Source organism: Panulirus ornatus, chromosome 19 (assembly GCF_036320965.1).
Source record: "Panulirus ornatus isolate Po-2019 chromosome 19, ASM3632096v1, whole genome shotgun sequence".
Taxonomy (NCBI): Eukaryota; Metazoa; Arthropoda; class Malacostraca; order Decapoda; family Palinuridae; genus Panulirus; species Panulirus ornatus.
The window spans coordinates 46,984,935-47,007,002 of NC_092242.1; the positions used below are offsets into that span (position 1 = coordinate 46,984,935).

The window sequence follows — 22,068 nt, forward strand, 5'->3', positions numbered from 1 at the left end:
CAATTGGGAGGTAAGTTTGAATGGAGAAAAACTGGAGGAAGTAAAGTGTTTTAGATATCTGGGAGTGGATCTGGCAGCGGATGGAACAATGGAAGCGGAAGTGGATCATAGGATGGGGGAGGGGGCGAAAATCCTGGGAGCCTTGAAGAATGTGTGGAAGTCGAGAACATTATCTCGGAAAGCAAAAATGGGTATGTTTGAAGGAATAGTGGTTCCAACAATGTTGTATGGTTGCGAGGCGTGGGCTATGGATAGAGTTGTGCGCAGGAGGATGGATGTGCTGGAAATGAGATGTTTGAGGACAATGTGTGGTGTGAGGTAGTTTGATCGAGTAAGTAACGTAAGGGTAAGAGAGATGTGTGGAAATAAAAAGAGCGTGGTTGAGAGAGCAGAAGAGGGTGTTTTGAAATGGTTTGGGCACATGGAGAGAATGAGTGAGGAAAGATTGACCAAGAGGATATATGTGTCGGAGGTGGAGGGAACGAGGAGAAGTGGGAGACCAAATTGGAGGTGGAAAGATGGAGTGAAAAAGATTTTGTGTGATCGGGGCCTGAACATGCAGGAGGGTGAAAGGAGGGCAAGAAATAGAGTGAATTGGAGCGATGTGGTATACCGGGGTTGACGTGGTGTCAGTGGATTGAATCAGGGCATGTGAAGCGTCTGGGGTAAACCATGGAAAGCTGTGTAGGTATGTATATTTGCGTGTGTGGACGTATGTATATACATGTGTATGGGGGTGGGTTGGGCCATTTCTTTCGTCTGTTTCCTTGCGCTACCTCGCAAACGCGGGAGACAGCGACAAAGCAAAAAAATAAAAATAAAAATATATATATATATATGTGTGTGTGTGTGTGTGTGTGTGTGTGTGTGTGTGTGTGTGTAAATTCTGTTCCAGGCTCTAATAACATTATCGAGAAACTGGATCATAAACCAGGTTTCGAAGGCATCAGCGTTGAACATTACAGGAGCAAACGTGGTTAGCACAATGAACCATACGGCAAAAGGACAATACTTGTCTTTAAAACTCCATCTCTGGCTCTAGGCTGCATTATTGAAAATTCCAGTAATATGAGATCAGGAGAAACCCACTTCCTGATGCCTCAGCTCAGTCAAAATGCCACATTTTACTTAAGTAAATGTGATGTAGACTAACATAATGAAAAGGCAAGCTATATATCTACTTTTAAAACTTCCTTCCTGGACTCAAATTATTATTGGTGACTAAAGTGATCTTGTACACCCACTATGAAAAGGCTCATTTAATCCAGGCATTACTTAAATGAATGTGATCTAAGCCATCATGATATTCTAAAAACATCTTTCCGCTCAAAACAGTATTACTGAAAAATCCGGTAATGGTCACAGAAAACCGGTTCCAAAGGTCTCAGGAAAAACGGCACACAGTGATAGGATTTGGCGAAGACAAGGTCTAGCGATGATGGTGTATCAGTCACTCTCATCTTTATGTGCTCACTGACATATTACTATAGGATGTATTCCTTATTTCCTGTATACACTCTAGCAAACTTGTATCACTATGACTTACTATCATAATGGGTATCCAATTTTCTCTAGTCTGTCTCTGTGTATTGAAATCGCCCATCATCAGCGTTTTACTGTTTCATGTACCATCCTCATTCGTTCCTTCATTGTATCATTGTATTATAAATGTTCTAGATCATTGCAGTTCTTTGGAGGATTATTTAACATTAGCACCACAATGCACTTGTTCGCTAATTACATTTCCCATTATGTATTGTCTGATGGGGGTCATCATCCACTATCTGTGGAATGTTAAGGCTATATCTTATAAACAAGGCCAATCCTAACATTCCTTTGCCTTCTTTTTCCTTTTTGTTATCAGGTGCACTTTCCCGCATACGATCCTTGAATTCCAGCTCTTTACCTTCAGCTATTAATCCAGCAACATTCAACTGCATTACTTTCAGTCTGACATCACAGTCTCATAACACTTCAAACCTCTCTACAGTGCTGAGGAGGCTGCTCTGGCCTCTTGCCTCGTTTTGCATCTCCACTCCTTTTCCTTCCTCTCCTCGCTTGACTAACCACATTCTATAAGTATCTCAGTGAACTCCATCCACTTTTAAGCTTCTTAGCTCGCCTAAGTACCTCCTTGCTAGGCGCACATAACTGATCACTCCCTCAGTTCTTAATTATATTCATCAGTTCTTTTCTTTTTTTGTGACAAACTGCATCTAGCGTTTCTGCAGCCTCCAGTAATCTTTTAATATACATCTTCTTTCTTTCCCCTTTATTCGGTATTTGGTGCATATTCTTCCTTCAAACTGAAAATAACCAGTGAGTTACGTCTACAGCCATCCTGCTTTGACAATCTTTCTGCTTTTGGTGCCACCCACTTTTTCAGCTAGATTTTTCAGCGTTGAATTGTCAACTTTTGTGTCTATGATTTACTCTTGAATCTCTCTTTTTTTTTTTTTTTTTTTTAGCTAAAACCATTTGTCTTGTATGTTTTGTACTTTTCTAAACCTTCCATTAACTATAACATAAGCATCCTTAATAGCTTCATCTCTAACAGTGCATAATAGTCTTTCAGCAGCTTCACTCAATACTCTATGTACCTCTGCTTGTTTAAAACCGGTCTATGTTACTTTGCATCACTCTTCATGCTCTGTCCTGTTGATCGGATGCCGAAAGTGCTCCTTCTGTTCCTTCCTATCCACTATTACTTATACATTATTCAGCTTACGTTTCAGTCCTTTTCTTTAACCGAACAGCTTTTATGACATTTGGGAAAATCAGTCAGACTCTACTTGACTTTTAATGAATTCATCCTCGTTTCCCTACAACAACTGATAGTCTTAGATCCCTAAGATCCTGTCTCATAACATAACATCCTTTATGATCCTTGAAATGATTCCTCAATTTTTTTTTCAGTCCTTCTTTAGCTGTGTTGCCTTCTGATTATGCTTCTTAACAATTTCAAAGAAAATCAAATCATTGTTCTCTGGTGGTTCATCATTCATCTCTCTGTCTGGTCTCTTCCTTGCTTTTCTAATTATGATTAACTGTTCTTGGTACTTTAACTGATCTTCTAAAATATACTAGTGACAGTAATGAAGTTTGTTAGCACACTATATTCCAAGTCAGCTGAACTTTCATACAGAAACTTAGCTAAACTTGTTCACTTTCCCAGTGCTACTTACCATCTTAAAAACTAGAGCTCCTTAAGAATGCCAGTACTTTAGACAAACTGACTCAAAGAAGACGGCAGCACACATGGCATTCGATTTAGACCTGTGTAATTACCATATTTGCATTTATAGGTGTTTTACACTCGTGGGGCCACACATCTTGAATATTCTCTAGTACTACACCTCTATTGTTACTCCAACATCTAAAATTTATGCATGCTGTCTGCATTAACCATGTCTTTCATCATCTTAATCCATTCATCTACCACCACTTTTGTAACACTGAAAAACTTCTGTACATCATTTTTCTAACACGTTTCTTGCTTGATTTTATGTTATATCCGCTGACTACTCTCCTTATATCTCTTGATGAACTATCACCTTCTATGTCATCAACATGTTATGAAAAAAGTTGTGATCTGGTTACCTCTCACCTTCTCTCTTCCAAGGTGGCAAATGAAAGCCTCTATCCTTTTCCTGTACCTTAGCCATCGTCATTCTGATATCATCTGTTCATTCTTTAATACCTCTCTTTTTTTTTATTTTTTTTTTAGGTGCGGTGAACAACCTGAAAAGACTAATCTAGTTTTGGCTTTAAGTAGAATATCATCAGCTTGATAAGCACTTCCTTATCCATGTGTACATACTTGCATGCTAATGCAGTACTTGCCAGCAGATGGTTTGTCTCTTTAACCATGTTAGTGTGTGTGTGGTAAATGTACTTTATCTAACCTGTGGACGTAAAAATAGTTTATAGTGACAAACATTAAATATAGTGTACGTGTTACGTAGCCCAGAATGATAATAAGCTAATGTTTTACACGCAATAGTCAAAAACAAAACCGCAAATTAGCAACTTACTTGAGTGACAGCATCTTAGTTGGTGTCATTTGGCGACAGGCTACGGTTGCTTTTGACGCTATATCTAACGCATTTTATAGAGATAGCGTCTAGATTTCGTATTTAGCGCCTTAGCGCTCTTTTCGGTGCCTCTTATATTTATTCATTTAACGCCAAACTTGTGTTATTTCAATCAATGAGGAATTCAAGCATTAAATGAAATATGTTAATTTGATTTAGGAAGTTTAATTGGAACCTATTAGATAAGGAAAACAATACAAATATTGCGCGTAATTCATCTTCATCGAAATGAACAAGTTCAAAAATTCTTTGAACAGGTTCAGTTTGGGTGTATTCCTGCGGGCTCCCCCTCATCAAGTTCCCCGTTCACTTTAGGTTCAGTCGGACTCTCCGTGGTGACAGAACTATCCGTTGGCTATGAAGGACAGTAACATTGCTGATTGTGTGTGTGCAGGCCATTACATTTAACGAACACAAAATGAGTAAGAAATATACTGAACATTTTAGAGCAGAGTGGTTGAAAGACCCCATATATGAAAAGTGGTTAAGAAGAGTAGAGGGGATGATACAAAATGTCTTTGCAAGTACTGCCATTGTCCATTGTCTGCCAAACTTAGTGACACAGAAAGACACAGCAAAACAGCTAAACACAAGAAAGCTGAAGAGTCATTCAGTACTCAAAGACAAATCATAATTCCATTTGAAAAGGTGAGTGATGACACACAGGAGACAACGAAATTCATCACTATTCGTTGCAAGAAAAAAAATTCATCACGTGTGCTGATCATCTCGGTGAGCTGTGCAAAGCACGATCTGCAGACAGTAAACGATGCAAGAATTTCAAGATAAAAAGGTCGAAGTGTAGTGCAATTGTGTGCAATGTGATTGCCGCATCTTAAGAGACTTGAAAAGTGATATAGACAATCAGAAGTGTATCCTCTATTATGTATCGCAATCTGGTTCTATTCTGAAAGCAAGAAGATTGTAATGACTTTCTTCGACCTTGTTTACCTGACTGACTAATGCTAATGGGGTACGTGGTGCCATCAAGAAGTCATTGAAAAATAATTGGTTGAAATTACAAATTCTTTTACCATTTGACACCGACAATGCTTCTGTGATGACAGGTGTTAACAGTGGAGTGTATGCTAAACTCAAGTTAGAAGTTATCTGATCCTGATCATGTGTGTGTGTGTCATTCTCTACAGCTAGCTGTGTCTTGCTGCAACGAAGTGTTTCTCTAGGAACCTGAATCTTGTGATCAGAGAGACCTGTATAATTGGTCCTTCTACTCTGCCATTCGCCAAGCAAGATCTTTTCTTTGATCAATGATGGTCAAGCTCCATTAGAATTGATATAGCTAAGCCAGACTCGATGGCTGTCAATTGAATCAGCTGTTGTTAGAATACTGCAGCAATGGGTTGAACCTGAGACTCTGAAACGGCAAGACATGGTGAAAAGAGACATTTGAATCGGAGGTAAAGGATCCAACCAAGCTGCTACATGATCATAGTTTCTAAGGTCCTCATCCCAGGCAGAAAATTAAAGGAAGGATGCTCAGTAAAGAATTACTTAGACACACATCCGTACTTGGGGTACGAGTTTGAAAAGGAGTGGCACAATGTAAGTTTCCTGATGAAAAAGATGTTCGAGGAATATAGTTTGCAGCGGAGTGGGTTAAACAGCTTCGTCAACGTTTGCCAGACAATGTCCAAGTGTTACAATGTCATCACTGTGTGCAAGTGAATATCTGCAACCCATAAAGCCTGGAATACTAGTATTAGCAAAGATGTGTACTGATAACGAATACAATCTTACTCGCATTGAGTTCCAGCGGAGGAAGCTTCATCGTGTATTGTGGAAACAAAAGAAAATCTCTTCAGCGACCTCTCTAAGTTGGCTTTGACTGTGCTGATATTGCCTCACTCCAACGCTGATATAAAACGTATCTTCAGTCACATGAACATCGTGAAGTCAAAGCTTCGAAGTAGACTAAGAAGAAATGGAAACTGCTGTTATGATTATGAACTGCCCAAGGGAATACTGAAAAACATTGGGTCATTGAAAGCATACGAGTCATCGCAGCAGCAACTACAACCCTCACTACAACCCTAGGACGATCACATAGACCACTAAAACCCTAGAACCTTCACATAGACCACTACAACCCTAAAACCCTCACATAGACCACTACAACCCTCGGACCCTCTCGTAGACCACTACAACCCTCGGACCCTCTCGTAGACCACTACAACCCTCGGACCCTCATGTAGACCACTACAACTCTAGGACACTGAGGACGAAGAGATTGAGGATTGGGAATTAGAAAATTTGGAATAATGGTGAGTGTTAGTGCTATAGCAATTAGTAGTATCCGTGATTTATAATATGGCAAGTCAAAGAGCAGAAATGATTCGAAGCGCATTTTTTCGCTGTCATTTCAGTAAGTTTAGCGCCTTTTTAGCGCTTTTCGTGAGTGAATCTAGCGCCTTCAAAAATTTTAAGTTGGCAACTCTGGCAGCCAAGAGTACTACCCTCACAACAACAACACTTCCAGCTCAATGTTTACAGTTCGTGTTTCTCTCTAAAAGTCGTGTTTGTGTTGGTTTATCAGATTATTGTATTAGTTTGTGAAGGCAATAACGGAAATCTATTATCAGGTAAGGATTTGCTTTCATGCACAAATAACAGTTTTATAAGTTTCACATTTGCCCGTGTCTCTTGTCCCACCGTTAATTATATATGTATGTTTAGATAATGAGGATGCAGTAATTGATAATTTGTGTAATGTCTTATTCAGCTTTAGAACATACGTGGATACAGAAAGGCTAATTCATATTAAAGCTACAAACGAAATAATTGACAGACAGATGGCCTATAGATCTCGGCCCACAATACTTAGAATGATTATCGTTAATGATAGATTATTTTTTTACGAATAAAGTCATTGATAATACATGTTTATATAATGCAATAAAGTTGAGCGGCACACACGTAGAGCGTTAGGTCCTTTCGGGGCAGATGTCACAAACCTTAAGATTAAATAACACTATGCCGTCCAGATTGCCTGTTGCCACTAACCCCTCAGTCGCCACTCTCCCATATACCATCCTAGGTATTCTCGGAAAAATCATACCTTCGTAATTCGAATATTCACTTTCGTTTACTTTGCTTCTATACAGTGGCACTATGCAGGCATTTAGCCAATCCTCAGGCCCCTCACCTTGAGTGTTGCATTCAGATAGTGGGTTGTGAGAAAGGTTGGTGAGTGGTGGGATGAGAAAGTTGTAAAAGAAAGAGAAAACAGAATTGTATGGGCATTACCTACAGCGAAGGAGTGTCAGAGACTGGGAGATATACAAGGGGAGGTGGCAAGGGGTCTAGAAGGTGTGTAGTGTGTGGAGAACAAGGGAGCAAATTGGAAGTGGTAACAGGCAAAGAATTGATGAAGTGGAGATTGAATATTTTAAAGGGATTTTGAATTTGTTAGATGATGGGTAGTAGATGTGGAAGTTTGTGAACTAAGAGTCATAAGAAATTCAGTTTACATTCATAAAAGACAAGCTTTTTCAAAAACTAGTTTTATAATAGAAAATGAATGTTTGTCATTTTGTTCATTGAAGAGAAAATTTAATCCCTGATTCATGTTGATTTAGTTCATTTAGGAGTTAAAAATGATACTCTACTGTAAGTATATTTTTTTCATATGCTACATTCATACTTAGATTTGAGAAAAATTATAGAAATGTACCAATCATGATAAGGTTTTTAAGATTTAAAATGATTTTCAAAAATATTTTTTCTAGAAGGTAGAGGGCCACCTCTTCTGCAAATACTGTGGTGCCACACATAGAGTATGCTTAATCTGCCTTTTTAAGGTACTTTACTCAATACTAGGTTATCAAAGACTATTCATAACTTTAGGAAGGTTTCTGTACCAGGGTAGGTACATGTGGTTTGGGCAAGGTAGACATGGCTTAAGTTAGGGATGGTTTGCTTGGGTAGGCAAGTCAGATGAAGTTAGGTCCTTTGTTACACTTGTTTTTTTTTTATATGATTACCCTACTGTTTATCTCTACTTCAGATCCCTGCCCACTTTGTAGTTAGAGTTGTTAGATCTCATATCGGGTGATAAATATGAATTATATGTATACACTTTATTGAATGTCATGAGAAATTTTGTTTATATACTACAGGAAATGAAATTTTTACTTACAACAAGAATAGTAAAGCACAATGAAACTGATCTGTTACCAAAACTATTTTGCATTAAAACTGATCAGTTACCAAAATTATTTTGCATTAGTGCTCCCACCAGATCAATTTCCTTAAAGACTGGTATACACTGTAAATATGAAGATAGGAAAGTAAAAGAAAATCATTTTTATGCATAAGCAATGAAAGAAACTTGTTGTGGGAGTTTATTGCCAAGATAGCGGTAAGTGTTAAACAGTGTGATAAAACCTCATGATATACCAAAATGATGCAGTGTGTTCCATCTAAATTGCTTGAAGATGTTTTTGTATGAGCTGGTAAAACACAGTTTGATAAGTATTTAAAGACAAAGAAAAATGTAATTTGAAATAGAAAAATATTTCTTACAGAACTGAAATAGAAATGGCAAAAGATAGATGTTTCAAATTTACCATATCATGCAATTATGAAAGGAACCAGTGGTTGGCTGATAATCTTGCCAAGACAAGGGAGATAATCAGGTGAAAAGATGCCACATAATGCTTTGCGGTTGCCAAGTATGCTTTTGCATAAGTATATTATCAGGTATTTTCAAAAAAGAGAAAGATTATTCATATTCCTTACAACATGTATTACACTCAGTCATTCTAATAGTGATATGAATTTTCATTTATATTATGTACTTGAAATTGACTTATTGTTAACAAAGTATGTTCTTTTTACAAATAATGCAGTTGGAACAATAAGAGAAATTCACATTGAACATGCTTATAATCATATCATCATGTTTTGCGGTAAATTGTATAATGATTTCATGATGCCTATGCCTGCAATTACACTGACTTATTTACTTTTTTTTGTGCATGTGATGATTAGTCTTGATGAACACAAGTCCATATCAAAGTCGGGCCTTAATTGAAACAAAAGAAGGTTAATGAAAAGAGGAAGAGACAAGGAAAAGTACTTACAAATTTTGTAGGTGAAAAACCTCTCTTGAAAATACCAAGTTATGGTTACAGGGAAAGACACGATTGGGTTGAAAGTTCCAAAGCTTCGAGGTGTAGGGAAAGAAACATTTATCAACCACACAATAATCATGTGACGCAGCAGCTCGCTGAGTATTGTGTGGTCTAGCTTTTGTGGGGGGCACACAAGCAGCCAGCTCTCCGGAACAAAACCCAAAGTAATACTTATAGAAGAGGGAAAGTGAACCAGCTTAACGGCATAGGGGCAAGTGGGTCAAGTATTAAAGTTAGCATGGGAGAGTTGATAAGTTAGACTGCTTTTGACTTGAATTTGCTGAGCCAAATCACACTAGATGTGAGAGCAGTACTGTGTGCAAGGACACATCAATCCTTTGTATAAAAGGAGGAACTGTTTGGAAGAAAAGAAATTTTGACATCTAAACAGAACTCCCAATTTCGTAGGGGCAAATAGGCTGTTTCCGTTCTTTGGGGTTTCCAAGAAAGTATGGATGCTACAGTAATACCAAGTATTTTCATTAACTTCAGAGGTGAAATCACAGATCCATTAAAGGAAAGGGGAAAGTAGAGGAATTTTGAATTACAGATCCATCAAAGGAGAGAGGAAAGTTGTGAGGAATTTTGAATTACAGTTCAATCAAAAGAGATGGGAAAGTCGTGAAGAATTTTCAGTATAAACATAGACAGAAACTGGGTCTTGGAAGCATCAACTTAACCAGATTTCATCTATGCCACTGAGACATCCTGCCCAATTCTGAGGTTATTGAGGGAGTTGGCTCAAGATGAGATGTAGGTCGATTGAGAGAAGATGGAGCAGATTTTAAGGATGTAGAATTGCCAGCTTATTAGTGCATTTGGATATTTGTAGAAGATAGTGAATAGTTGATAGAAAGGAGTAAATGTGTAACAGACAGGGTGGAACCTTGAGGGAAATTGCTATTGATGGAGGAAGGAGGAGAGGCTGATCCTTCAGTGACCATAGAGATAGATTGACTGGAGTGAAAGCTAGATATGAAGGAGCAACGTAAGGAAAGGAAGCTAAAAGAGGAGAGCTTAGAGATGAGACCCAGATGCCACACCCTGTCAAAAGCTTTGGATGTATCTAAAGGAACTTAATAGGAATCCCCAAAATCTTTCAGGGATGATGAACAGACATTTGTGAGATGGGAAAGAATATTAGTGGATCTCACCTTACAGAAGCCATGCTGGTGATCAGAGAGAAGATAATAAGATTTAAGATGTTGGGGAGGAATTCAGAGACTTTGGAAATGGTAGATGTCAAAACATGTGGTCACTAGTTAGAATGGTTAGAACAGTCACCCTTCTTGGGGATGGGATGTATCAATCCATGTTTACAAGAGGGGAAAGTTCTGGTTTTTGAACTCTTTTAGTACACATGGATGGAGGCTATCAGGTCCATTATCCCTGCTTGTGTCTAGAGAGAAAAGCTCTGGATAGTTCAAAAAGAGATTATGGGGAGGGGCATAGGATTAGTAAGAGGAGCATCAGGGATAGGGAGATGTTAGTTATCCAAGGTAGACTTGGAAGAGAAGGGAGAACTAAAGAGAGTTGCTTTATCAATGGGAGAGGCAGCTATAGTACTATCAGAATGGAAATGTGAAAGAATGACTGAGTGACAGAGGTTGTTAGCAATGCCCTTAGCCAAAGACAGAAAGACCTATCAGTGGATGAAGAGGAGAGGTTATAAAATTTCATGAACATTTTCTCATTAGTTTGCCAGAGTTTGAAATTCTTCAAAGTATGTGTTCAAGCTTTGCAATCAGCACACCAAAAGCATGTCTTAATGCTTCTGGATATTTCGTGGTATGCTCAGTAGTTAGCAAGCATGCTGTGCACTTTTTTTGTCTGTTGATGGCAGAGATTTTAGAAAATGTGTGCTAATTCTTACAAGGATTTATACAGGAGCTCTGTGTTGTGCAGGTAATTGAGCTTTTTCTGTACCATATTTGTTCATGAGCTTGTGGATGATACACAAATGGAAATTCTTTAGTCTGGTCATAAACATATCATATGCAGTTAAGACTGTGACATCCAGAAGAACAGTTTTCAATACCACTTTAGATTTTTGTGTATAGTCTTGTCAATGCCGATTTGCATCTTAGATTTTTCAACCAATCTCATATTCTGATTTATGTTCAGTTGAGCTGTTCATCCAGCAGACAAAAATCTATTTTTACATTCTTTAATATGTGCACATCGTTTTTGCAGCAAAAGTTTGATGTTCCTGTCTCTGCAATGGTGCTAAATGTGGCATTCCCCTTTTATTTGCCATCACATGTCCACATTAAGCAGTTTTCTTTTCACTGTGGAATTGAGAAAGCAGTTGACTGGTATACCAATTGTCAATATAGATTATGTGGCTTTTTCCAAAGTAATCATTCATCACTTTCTTCACAGTACCAGCAGAAAGTTCTAAATTGTTAATAATTACTTCACTTTGCCTGCCAGTGTACACAGTCATATCACAAAACCAGTCTCACAACCAAACAAGACAGCATTTTGACACCAAGATGGTCTCTCTTTGATGGCATGTATTGTCTGAATGAAAGGTGTCCTCTGAATTATAGTGAAGTTTGGTCAATCACCAAGTTTGTAAATGGATAAAAAAAATTTGAGAATCCATGTCTCAGGGTTTTTGTCAAATGTTATTCTAAATAGTGTACCTCCCTACAAAATTCAGTGTTTGAGGAGAAGGAGGAGGTCGTGGTCATGTGGCATAGTTTTCATGTAAATTCGTAACTGAATTAGAGGTTCTTCTCTAATAATTAAGTTTGTATATATGTGGTATAAGCATAGGTAATGCAACAAACACATGCAGTTTGCTAACACATGTATTTTTCTATTTTCACCTTGAAGAGGCTCTTGCAAGCTCTGCATCTCTCATGATCTGTTTGTGTTATGTATTTGTTTCAGTCACAAGTAAATTCATTGGTTTGAGATCAAAAATACTTCAAAATAGGCAACAGTACCACTATTGACTATCCTGGATCCCTGATGTTTTATCAAAGTCCCATAAATCAGGAACATAAGTTTCATTCTGAATCAATTCCATTGCATATCATATTGCTCCCCATGCTCACACACATGGTATGGTGTGTCCATGTCTCCATCCAAGTTCATAGTAGAGATTTATTTCCTCAGATTCAGAACCATTATTACCTCATTTTGTAAATATTCTTCTTTAAGAGTATGATCAACTACATCATCATCACAGTTAAGTTCTTCATCAAATATGATGTATTCCATAGAGTGCTGTCTCTAAGTTTTTGAGATCTTGGTGGACTCTGGGTTCATCATGATTCCATAAATGCTTGTGGGTAACTGAATGCTTGGAAACACTAGCAGCACTGCAGGCCCCTACCAAGATGATGATGTGTGGCAACTTTCCATGCCCCATGTCCTATTTGTTCATTTTAAACTTATCTGCAAGAGATAGACTGTAAATTTACATTGTAGTCTGATAATCCCTAGCATGTGATTTTCTGTCATAGCTTAAAAGGGGTTAAATATTGAAATTGTAAAGTGAAAATTTTTTTGTTTTCTTGTTGTCAGCCATGTGCATTGCTAGATATTCCTTGGGAGTATTGGGTTAGGATTCTTTCCTGAGCTCATCAAACTGTTAAGAGGATTTGGCTTCATCACCCTTCAAATCCATTTCAAATTACCGTGGCCTCTGCTCAGTTGTAGGTTTTGCTTTCTTAGCCAATTGATGGCTGCCCCTTGCTGATGTCACCCTCCCTTCAGCTCTCCATAGCTAAAGCACAAACATTTTCTCAGGATCCCATCACTTTACTGTCCAAGATGCCTTCTATAGTGCCAGATCCAGAGGAGAGATTATCTCATCTGGGGTCAAGTTGTTCATACCATCATCTTAATCTTTCTCCCCCCAGTCATGGTTTGTTTGCTCCTACTGTTATGCCTGCTGTATCAGGGATAGAGTTTACTTGGCCAATGAACTTCCATCCCCTGAAATCCTCTCTGCGTACATGTTGTATCAGGGATGGAGTTTACTGGGTCAGTGAAGTTCCATCCCCTGAAACCCACTCTGCTTTAACTTATTGGAATTGCTGCAAAATTCTTCTTCATAGAGTTAAGCATGCTGTCATGAACAGAAAGTGTGCTAGATTGCTTACTTCTTATACTGACATATCTTTATGGCCTTTTAACAGATATATATCTGGTTACATCTGTGAGTGAACCTTTCCTCATCTCTTTTGACATGATCCATCTATAACTAACTCCAACAGATAGAGCCACTTTTTTTCCGGTACCTTATTTTCCTATGATTCATCTTTAGGTAATTTTACATTTAATCTACCATTTCCATCACCATGAAGTGAACCTATACCATCTACTGTATTCTCCACATGATGGTCTTCTAAATACTCTTGCAGCTCCAAGTGGACAAGGCGTATGGTCCAGATAGCATACCTGCTTGAGTCCTAGAGGAGTGTACTTCTAAGCTAGCTACAATCCTTGCTCACCTATTTTTCCTTTGTCAGAAAGCCCTGACTTTCCTTCCTCTTGGGAGCATACATTGGTGTGCTCCACCCATAAGAAAGAAGACCACTCTAGTCCCTCTGCCATCACCATAGTCTTCCAAATTCACCTTAATTTGCTCTTTCTTACAAATACACTGTAGGATGTTGTGATAGCAGCACCTACACTTATATTGACAGTAGGGTACAGTTATAGCAATACTCTCTTAAATTTTGCATCTGAGGTATTGGTGAGAAGATGAAAGATCATAGTATTAAGAAATGGCAATACATAAGACATGCTAGACAGTGAGCCAGTTGCTTTTAAATACATGGGCCATTGGAGAGTGTGATAATAACTCGTTGCTGGCCTATCTAAAGCCAAGGTGAAGAAGATACAATGGGAATTGTTAATATCTTAGACTCGGATGAACTTGCTGGGCTAGAAAATGAAGAGACTCTGATAAACTTGCTGGGCTAGAAAATGAAGAAAGAAACATGGGAAAGTGAAAAAGGTGCCAATGACAGCTCTGAAATTGATGATCCAGATAGTGCATCTAGATGACAAAAACAGATGTGTGCAGCCAGCTGGCAATACTGAAGAATGAAGTATATGCACATGTATGTTATGGAAAAATTTTGAATTCAAACTTAAGACCAGAGAAAGTGAATAAGCAAATAGATAACATCATTGCAGGTCTTCCCAGAATTTCCATGAGATGGATACAAAATAACTGAGGCCTTTTCCTTTATTTTTTCTGATAATTACACTTTTTCTCTGTGGAGTTACACATTTTATGTAATGCAAAAATACTAGACAGACAGCTAGGACTCACATAAGTAAATGAAAGAAAGTGTTGTCAGAAATAATTTTCCTGGAAATATTTCTGTATTGTTCTAGTATATATCAACAGTAGTATGTACTTGTACTGTATTCATGAACAACAGATATTCAGGCAAATTGATTTGTGCTAATGCATATATTAAAGAGCTCTAGTGCATTGGCTTAATGAAAATAAAAAGGAAAGTGGAAAGAGAAAACTCTTAAGTACACTCATGCATTTGGCATTGCTAATGGGAATTTCCTTTCTTACATAAGCAAACTTTGACACTTCCATGGGAAGTCAAGGGAACTATCGAAGCATTATTTTTTCTTTTTTCATTCATACACGCTTGCCATTTCCTGTGTGAGCAAAGTAGCTTCAATAACATATGACAGAGCCTAAGAGGAAAAACTCACTTGGCTCCTTGCTCTGTTCATTCTTATGGAAAGTAACACAGGAAGGTTGGATTTCTAGCCACCCTCTCCCACTGCTCTTAGTCACCTTCTATGACATGCAGGGAATAAGTGGGCAGTGTACTTTCTTCTCCGTTAAGGGATAAATGCTGTACCAATTTCCAGTGTCAAAATATGAAATGTGGAGCTCTTTATTTCACAGATATTACTTTGCACACAGATATCTTTATGTCTCAGCAGGTTGTAGTGAATGCATTATACACTTAGAATCCCATTCCCTTCTTTGTAATCTCTAACAATTACAGATTTTGTAGTCATGGATTTACTGTTGATCTCTGTGTGACTATCCTCTCATCCTCTTCTCTTTAGGATTTTGATGAAACTTTGTCCTATCTTTTGACATCTCAAGCATTTGACAGGAATTGGCATAGGTTTTTGCTTTCTGAACTCCCTTTCTTTATTCTTTATGTATGCTTTTCCTTTAAACCTTATGCCCTTATGCATTGCATCCTTTCCGGCCCTTCCATTTCAGTAATCATTGATGGAGCAACTTCCCCTTCTATCCTATCAAGATTGGTTTACCTCAGGGATTTATGTCCCATGATTTATCTTGGTGATCCCACTATGCATACTTCAACTCACTTTCCCCCTTCACCTAATACTTGTTCTCCTTCGCATATTGAACATATGTCCTCTCTTAATTTGGATCTGTGTAGCATTCCAGGTAAGGTAGCAGTAACATAGTTAAATTTGATAGTACTAAAATTTAGTTTCACTCTATATCTCTATCCAGAGCCATTTGTGTCTCTTGTCTGTTCATTTTCAGAATACCATAAATCAACCATGTAATACTGTAAACATGTTGGGCATTCAGTTTTGAAATACAGCAATTCAGCCATGTAATACTATAAACATGTTAGGCATAACCTTTTCTTCCACTCTGTTTTGGAATACCCACTACTGAACTTTACTAAGTCTGCTTCCCAAAAGCAGGGAGTGTTGTATACGTGCTGTAATCATTTTTCCTGCGATCAGCTACTTCGTATGTACTGGGGTTTTATATGCCACGGGGTGAGTACTCCGTACACTTCCAGGGTTGCTGTTCTAACTCTTAATAAACTAAAGTGGAATCAAAAGCCTTGTATCTCATTAATCCTTCTGACATCTCTTTACGACTAATTTATTTTGTATGCTACAGTGTTGCTGCTTGCTCTCTTTTTCCTACAGGTATTATTTTGACTTCTGTTCTCCAGAGTTGTCTGCTTGTGTTCCCACCTCCAAGGCTTAAAGACAAGGTACTTCCTTCGATATCTGTGTGAAGACCTGCCACTGAGAATTAACCATCATGATACCTACTTCTTAACAGCCAAACTTTGGATATTTCTTCCTCTTTTTACTTTCCTTCTCTGTATAACTTTCTGCCTTCAAGAGTCAGGTCTACAGACATCTGCAGAGTCTTGATTAATTTCTGTTTGTTTCCTTTTACATTATTTCTTTCATGAAAGATAGCATTTGATTAAATTATGTTTTCCCTGTGCCATCTTCATCATAAGAAGACAGTATAGTAGTTCCTCCTACTAACTTATGTCATCCAGTTAAGTAAAGATTTCCCTTGATGTTGGATAGGACCTCTGTGAGCTACCAATGGTAAGATGATTAGGTAGATATCTAAACAGAGGTGGGAAAAGTTGAAACATCATTTGGGGTCAACAACTGTTTTGTAGAACATCGATTTATGTTAGCCGCTCTTTAAGTGATATCTGTGTCTTTTTAGGATTTATCTCCATGTCAGACATTTGATGTTGAGATGCACATGCATTTCATGACGATTTTACATTATCACTGTGATATGTATAGGCATTATTATCAGTGCTCGAAATTGATCTTTATATATTGTGAATGCTTAAGTTCCAAGGTGTAATAGGTTATGATATCTGTTTAACATTAACACTTAAACCCAAGGATTTGATTTCAATATTTTGATATATATGATAGGCTTTAATTTATGTAGGTCATTAGTATTTGATATGAGACCTCATTCCTGTATACACTAAGTCTTTTTATGTGGGTCATTAGTATTTGATATAAGAGACCTCATTCCTATATACACTGTCTTTATTTTGATAATGGTGTTATTTGTCTACCTGTTTGCCTGCAGAGAGAGTTAATGATAAGGTTAACAGAGATATCAAGGGTACAGTGATGATAGCTTTATCATTGAAGATGAAGAGTATAGTCAGCACAAGCAAAAGTCAAGGTCTGCCATGATCCTAGTTATCATTATTGTGATTTTAAGATGTAATGAAGATAAGGGAAGAAGTGAAAATTAAGGTTTAGTGTAGACAAGAGTGTAATGGACATATTTGTTGTTAATTATATATAAAGGTGTAGTAATGATAGGGTACAGTGAAAATGAGAGTGTAAAGATAATAGTGTACTAAAGATGTGAGGGTGTGAAGTTAATAGTGTACTGAAGATGTAAATTAGTGACAGTAAGGTTGTTGTAAAGATGGCATTTTTGTCTTGACTTCCAAAGTGATCCAATATAAGTTTATTAAGGCTGTCCGAGGAAGCTTGTGTGTCTTGTAATGGATAAGTTTTCTCTATATTTCATCAGTATTTGTTATTAGGGGTTGTATTTCTTTTATGTAAACAATATGTGATGCTTTGGATCTCATCCCTATATAATGCTGACATCATTCATTAAAGATCTAAGATTCTTGCATTGTCAGCATTTGATGTTAATGACCTCATTTATGTATGTTGTTAACATATTATGTTAAAGGCTAATATTTATCTGTTAGCAGCCCTTGATGACAAGGATCCATCTGCACTAATGCATTGTATTTAATGGTAATGTTTACTTTTTTATCATTGCCAGGTCTTGGTTTTCAACACAACTGTGTGATATGTGTCTCCAAGGGCTCCACTCCTGACTTGGCAGATGTCATGAGAATGAAATATGCCAGCTGTAGCAGTATGAAGAGCGTTGCACATATCTAGAAGATTTAAAAGTTACATAGCCAGCTACAAGAAAATCAAAACAGCACCTGTATGAATTAATCTGCAATGATTAGACTTGCAACAACAGTTGTATCAGCTGAAGAACAACAGTAGTACAAATGTGTAGCAATAGTCCAAATTTATAGCAGCAGAAGCAATGCAATCAAAAGTAGCATTGATAATGACGGCAGAGTGACTGGCATGAAAAGGACGCATTAACAGGTAAATTGTGATTGATCAGAATATTGATAAGAAACTTGAATATTGCTCAGAAAAATCGTGTAGTAAATCAGACTTTTTATTCTTGCATCAAAATTCTTTGCCATGGTCAGATTCCTTATAACAAGGAATGTATTATTGTTAAATGCAGTCAAACTGTTTATAGTATAAATGGGAAATTATTTTAATGACATTTAGTAAACTTTCTGGTAAGCTTAGTAAATGAATGAGTGAAATTTAAACAATTAACATTTGCATGACCTAGAATCACTGCCAGTTCCATCTTAACTTTCTGTTACAAGCCTTGCCATGAACTGTGTACTGGTACATCATTATAGAGAATCTGAGATGTAAACACTTGACCATATCTCCTTGAGATGATTGTAGGGTAAATGCAGGAAAATCTGAGCTGTTGAGTGTTAGAAATAACTAAAAAGAAAAGGAAAAGATGGTTATTAGCAGACTAGCTGAGTAAAGAAATGAGCAGAGTACTAGGAAGTGAATGGAGAGAGACTTGTGATTTTCCATTCATAAGTATACAGAAGTGTTTATGAGCAGTACATCTCACTGCAGTTGTCTCTTAGTGATTAGCACAGCATCCGCTAGAATTGGTTATGTCAACAACAGCATATGACTCAAAAGAGTTGGTTAGGTCGACTCTAGCACATCACTTACCAGATGTGGTTAGGTCAGCAAGTGCACCACATAAGTATGCACATCCTACACACCATATCTGGCCTAGGTCATTTACTCTATCTCATGGTACTCACTCACTCGGTATCAGAGGCTGATGTGGACTGCATCTGTGGACTGTAGTACACTTATTGTACAAGACTCATCAGTGAGAAGCCTTATTAGAATTCAGAGTGCCAGGAAAGCTTAACAATGTTTTGATGCTAAAAAGCACTGAAGAGAAATAGTATGAATGTTCACATTGCCAAGTCCTCCCATAGGAGCAGTTACATTGAGCAGATGAATATTCATACAGGAGAGAAGCCATATGAATGCTTACAGTGCCAAAAAACCCTCCTGGACAGAAATACGTTAGAACAGCACATGACCGTGCATACTGGAGAGAAGCCACATCAGTGTTCACAGTGTCAAAAGAGCTTTTCACGAAAGAGTTTTTTAGTGCAGCATATGAGAGTTCATACAGGAGAGAAACCATATGAATGCTCAGAGTGCCAAAAGACCTTCTCACAGAGGAGTATTTTGGTGCAGCACATGAGAGTTCATACTGGAGAGAAGCCACATGAATGTTCACATTGCCAAAAGACCTTCTCACATAGGAGTTCTTTAGCACAGCACATGAGACTTCATACAGGAGAAAAGCCATATGAATGTTCACAGTGCCCAAAGACTTTTTCACGTAAGAGTTTTTTGGTGGAGCACACAAGAGTTCATACAGGAGAAAAACCATTTGAGTGTTCACAGTGCCAAAAGACCTTCTCACAGAGGAGTATTTTAGTGCAGCATATGAGAGTCCATACTGGAGAGAAGCCACATGAATGTTCACATTGTCAAAAGACCTTCTCACATGTTACTTCTCTACTTCAGCATATGAGAGTTCATACAGGAGAGAAGCCATTTGAATGTTCACAATGTCAAAAGTCTTTCTCTCAAAAGTTTCTATTAGTGCAGCACATGAGAGTTCATACTGGGGAGAAGCCATATGAATGTTCACTTTGCCGAAAGACCTTCTCACATAAAAATTCTTTAGTGCAGCACATGAAAATTCATACAAGAAAGAAACCATATAAATGTTTGCAGTGCCAAAAGACCTTTGCACAGAGGAGTCATTTATTGGAGCACATGAGAGTTCATACAGGAGAGAAGCCATATGAATGTTTCCAGTGCCAAAAGGCCTTCTCAAGGAAGAATTATTTGGCGGAGCATATGAAAGTTCATACTGAAGAGAAACCATATGAATGTTTGCAGTGCCAGAAGTCCTTCCCCAAGAAAAACTATCTGGAGCAGCACATGGTTATTCATACAGGAGAGAAGCTATTTGAATGTTCACAATGTCAAAAGGCCTTCTCACAGAGGAGTACCTTAGTGCAGCACATAAGAGTTCATACAGGGGAAAAGCCATTTGAGTGTTCACAATGCCAAAAGACTTTCACACAAAGGAGTTCATTATTGAAGCACATGAAAGTCCATACTGGAGATAAACCATATGAATGTTCACAGTGTAAAAAGTCCTTCTCAGAGAGGAGTACTTTAGTGCAGCACTTAAGAGTTCATACAGGAGAGAAGCCACATGAATGTCCTTATTGTCAGAAGTCCTTCTCTCAAAAGGGGACTTTAATGAGACACTTGAATATTCATCGAGATGAAAAGCCAACTGGATGTTCACAGGTACAAATATCTGAGTACCAATTAATATCTCACTGTACAGTACAGAAGTCTACTAGTCCAGAAGGAGTGAAACAGGAAGTTAATGCAGAATCTGATGCCATCAAAATGGATCATTGTTCAGAAGTAGCCATGAGTTTCCCTCATTTGTATGTAAGTGTACAGATAAACAACAGTGGCATTAAGGAAGATTTTTAAGCCTCAGTGTGAATCTACCTTAAAGATAAGTACAAGTATAATGATTACAACAAAATCTTTAGCCAGTTCATGAAATGGTAAATCAGAGACTCAATTAAGATTGTCAATAAACTTCACAATGGATTCATTGAGAAAATATTTTCCCCATAGTATATTTAGGGAAAACTGTTTCATTTTCATCATTTTACATTGTAAATTGATAATAATTACTTCACTTATTAATTATTACTCATTTTTGTTCTGTCAGTGCTGTTGTTGAAGGAGCCATGATTGTTTAGTGTCAGTTTGGAACATGGTAACTGAGCTAAGATATTGCCGGTAAGAAAGAAAATGTGAAATTAGTAATTGATGTAGACAGAGGTTGTTACTTGTGATTGTCCACTCTGCAAAACAACTTTTGCATCTCACTTGTTATGATGTTTTCTAAAATGATGCATTTCAAGTTTATATTGTTTCAAGTCATTGGTTTATATTTGTATATTTAGTGTTGTTTTCCTGTCCAATAAATGTTCTTTTATACTCTTTTTCTTTTTTCTGCCTTGTGAGTAGTATTATGAACAGACAACTAAGCCATGTACAAATCTAGGTGGGCTCTATACTTAGTTTAATTTTTCTGAAAGTAGCAGTACAGAAAGGAAGGATTTTAAGGCTTCCCAATCCCACCCTTCTTAGTTTCCTTATACAGTGCCTAAGATATATGCGAGTTGTGCTTTCTCTTTCCTATCTTTAGGAATGTTATCTGTATTGTAAAGTATTTTGAAATTGGTAAAAGAAGCAAATACCCCTTAACTGCACTTTGTGTTTATGAATTTGCATTATGACACAATAATTGAAAAAATGTTGAAGCTGCATCAGGCCCTTTTCTTCCATTTTGATAAATCACAGGTCAATCCTTTTTACACCCTTTCTTACTGTTTACCAATATATTAATTCTTTATTTGATATTAAGTGTCTGTGGTCATAACAACATGAAACAGCATTGTGGTATTGTCATATTCTACCCTGGCCCAGGTTTTTTCCCCTTACATGTGGGTTGATGGCATTCAATCCACTCATTCACTCTGTCTTTCATACCCAGTACTTTTCAATATATATTTTGTTAATCTTTACTCCTTACTTTCTTATTCTTTATGCACTGAAGCTTCAGGTAGCACACTAACTTAATGTTTTGCAGTGTCGAATTCAGTGGCATCACAATTTAAGGAGGGCTATGTAGTTCCCATGGCTTCCTTGAATATCATCAGGCTGACAAGATCCACCTTATTTCTTCTGACATTTCTCCTAGATCTAGCTCTTTCTCTGTTCATTTCTGGAACATGCAACCTTGAAGTCCCTTCCTCTGTAGA

General features: G+C 37.6%; 1 protein-coding gene across 3 annotated transcripts in view; it reads left to right on the forward strand.

The window, feature by feature from the left end:
- The first annotated feature begins 6,549 nt into the window (after nt 1-6,549).
- Nucleotides 6,550-22,068, forward strand: part of LOC139755486 (uncharacterized) — a 93,534-nt gene continuing 78,015 nt past the window's right edge. For 2 of the 3 annotated variants that reach the window (XR_011714105.1, XR_011714104.1), the window contains exons 1-2: nt 6,550-6,694; nt 17,829-18,172. Coding sequence is in view for 1 of the 3 variants with exons in the window: in XM_071673824.1 (XP_071529925.1) it covers nt 19,091-20,722 (1,632 nt within the window). In the remaining 2 variants the exon portion in view is untranslated. Of the gene's footprint in view, nt 6,695-17,828; nt 21,242-22,068 lie in introns of those variants that run through there. The other variant, XM_071673824.1, reaches the window with a different exon arrangement.